Here is a 2,504-nt window from a genome sequence, read left to right on the forward strand (position 1 = left end):
CTTTCCATTTGTCATTTGTTTTTTCTGTTTGCCCCCATAGGTCCCTCCAGGTACAAGGTGGGCACCATGGCTGAGAAGTTTGACTGCCACTACTGCAGGGACCCCCTGCAGGGGAAGAAGTACGTGGAAAAGGATGGCCACCACTGCTGCCTGAAGTGCTTTGACAAGTTCTGCGCCAACACCTGTGTGGAATGCCGCAAGCCCATCGGTGCGGACTCCAAGGTAACATTGGGACAGGACGGGTTGGTTGTCCTGTGACTGAGACAACAAAAGCCCGCCCTCTCCCGAGTCCTCCTCATCATTGCAGCTACCCATGTGGAAGTCAGGACAGGCAGTGGCACGGAGACAAGGAAACAGAGGCCCCGGCCCAGGAGCCAGCCACCCTTGCTTCTAGTGCTTGTTCCCTTGACAGTGTCCTGAGCTCTCTGTGTGGGACTTGGAGCAGCTGGTGCCAAGGCCCATGCCAGCTCTGTTGGTTGTACTTTCTCTTGTTTCAGGAACTGTGAGTCTTCCATCCTTACCTCAGTGTCCTTCATGTCAGGGCATCCCCAGGTGTAAGGGGTAGTAGTAGACCCCTGCTCCCCCTCCTAGCACCCCTGTGTCACTCACAGCAGCCCATCCCTTCTGCTTGGTTTCCAGGAGGTGCACTATAAGAACCGCTACTGGCATGACACCTGCTTCCGCTGTGCCAAGTGCCTGCACCCCTTGGCCAACGAGACTTTTATGTCCAAGGACAACAAGATCCTGTGCAACAAGTGCACCACTCGGGAGGACTCCCCCAAGTGCAAGGGCTGCTTCAAGCCAATTGTGGCAGGTACTGCCCATACTCACTCCTGGGATGGCCAGGGAGGAGGCCTATGGGCAGAGATGATGTGGGGTTGCTTGGGACGATGGGGCTAATGCTACTGGGAGCTGCTTTTAGCTTTTAGCATATATATGCACGCATATATATATATATGTATACATGCGTACACATATATGCTCGCACACACGCACACATTCGGAAACTAAAGACCACTGGAGAGAACTGTCTGTGGCAAGAGAAGGAAGTGAAAAGTATGTAGCACTTTCTCATTTGGGTAGAGTAAGTGATGGAAGCATGCTTTTTCCTTAGAGTGTAACTCTGGGTCAGACCATCCCTTACAGAATCTCTAAGTCCACAAAGGGTGTGGGAGTGGGGTCTCGGGTGTCTATTCCTCAAACACTATAGCTGGGGTCCCCTCCCTGACAATCTGGGTTGGCACACCCACAAGTAGGCCATTGTTGAGAAACCTCCCACGGGTAGGTTCATCAGAAGCGTGAGGCCAGTCACTGCAGGGCCTGCATTCCCTCACCTCTCGAGGGCCCATGGTTGGAGTTGAGTGGATGCAGCCCCCTGCAGAGCACTATCAGTGGGGCTATCCAATTGCTTCCTCCCCCTGCAGGAGATCAGAATGTGGAGTACAAGGGGACCGTCTGGCACAAAGACTGCTTCACCTGCAGCAACTGCAAGCAAGTCATCGGCTCTGGAAGCTTCTTCCCGAAAGGGGAGGACTTCTACTGCGTGACTTGCCATGAGTCCAAATTTGCCAAGCATTGCGTGAAGTGCAACAAGGTATGTTGTCAAGGGAGTTCTGTATGGACTATTTCTAGAAGCGTTTTTGACAGTTGGCAGAGCACTTGCACACACACTATCCCATTCCATCCCCACGACGGCCCTGTGATGTGGGAATTATTATGCTCATTTTACAGATGAGGAGACTGGGAGTAGAAAACTGTATGGGGCCAACTCAGGCTGTCTGAAAGGCACTCACCCTGGAGGCACAGGCAGCCCGGGCTCTAGAAGCCTGCCTCCACCACCTAGTTCGCCTTCTCTGAGCCTCAGTATCTTCACCTGTAACCTGGGGATAATAATAGCACCTGCCTCCCATGGCCGTTATGGTGATTAAATGAGATATTGTAGACCAAAGCGCCCAGCACAGTGCCTGGTACATAGTAGGCATTCAACAAAAGAGTTGTTGAATCTGAATTCGGTGCTACACTCCCTGGTCTAGGCCATCACATCTGGAGGAATCACTTACCAGGATCAGCCCTGGCATGCCGAGTGCTTTGTGTGTGTTACCTGCTCTAAGAAGCTGGCTGGGCAGCGTTTCACCGCTGTGGAGGACCAGTATTACTGCGTGGATTGCTACAAGAACTTTGTGGCCAAGAAGTGTGCTGGATGCAAGAACCCCATCACTGGTAGGCTAAAGAGTCCTTGCTAAGTCGGCCAGGCTAGGTTTTGCGCATGGTAACCAACTCTCATTTTCCTACTTCGGTTTCATCCATAAAGGCCCCAAAGAATGCCCCCTCCCCTTGCCATTGTGGTCCTGAAGACCCCCAAATAGTTTTGAATTCTCCCCCAGGCCAGGTTAGCCTTTGCAATACAGAACACTTCCTGACTGCTGCTGACTAACGATGCTGTGCTGCGGAGTTCACGAGCCTGAGACCCACGCCATGGGCAGGCCATGGGCAGGCACTGCCCA

General features: G+C 52.8%; 1 protein-coding gene across 7 annotated transcripts in view; it reads left to right on the forward strand.

Annotated features, from left to right (window-relative positions):
- FHL1 (four and a half LIM domains 1) overlaps positions 1-2,504 on the forward strand; it is a 63,957-nt gene that overhangs the window by 59,023 nt on the left and 2,430 nt on the right. For 6 of the 7 annotated variants that reach the window (XM_005865326.2, XM_014538932.1, XM_005865325.2 and 3 more), the window contains 4 exons: positions 41-222; positions 640-814; positions 1,425-1,594; positions 2,034-2,220. In XM_005865326.2, coding sequence (XP_005865388.1) covers positions 67-222; positions 640-814; positions 1,425-1,594; positions 2,034-2,220 — 688 coding nt within the window. In that variant the 5' untranslated portion in view covers positions 41-66. The remainder of the gene's footprint in view (positions 1-40; positions 223-639; positions 815-1,424; positions 1,595-2,033; positions 2,221-2,504) is intronic. The other variant, XM_005865330.2, reaches the window with a different exon arrangement.

This window comes from Myotis brandtii, unplaced genomic scaffold, assembly GCF_000412655.1.
Source record: "Myotis brandtii unplaced genomic scaffold, ASM41265v1 scaffold206, whole genome shotgun sequence".
Taxonomy (NCBI): domain Eukaryota; kingdom Metazoa; phylum Chordata; class Mammalia; order Chiroptera; family Vespertilionidae; genus Myotis; species Myotis brandtii.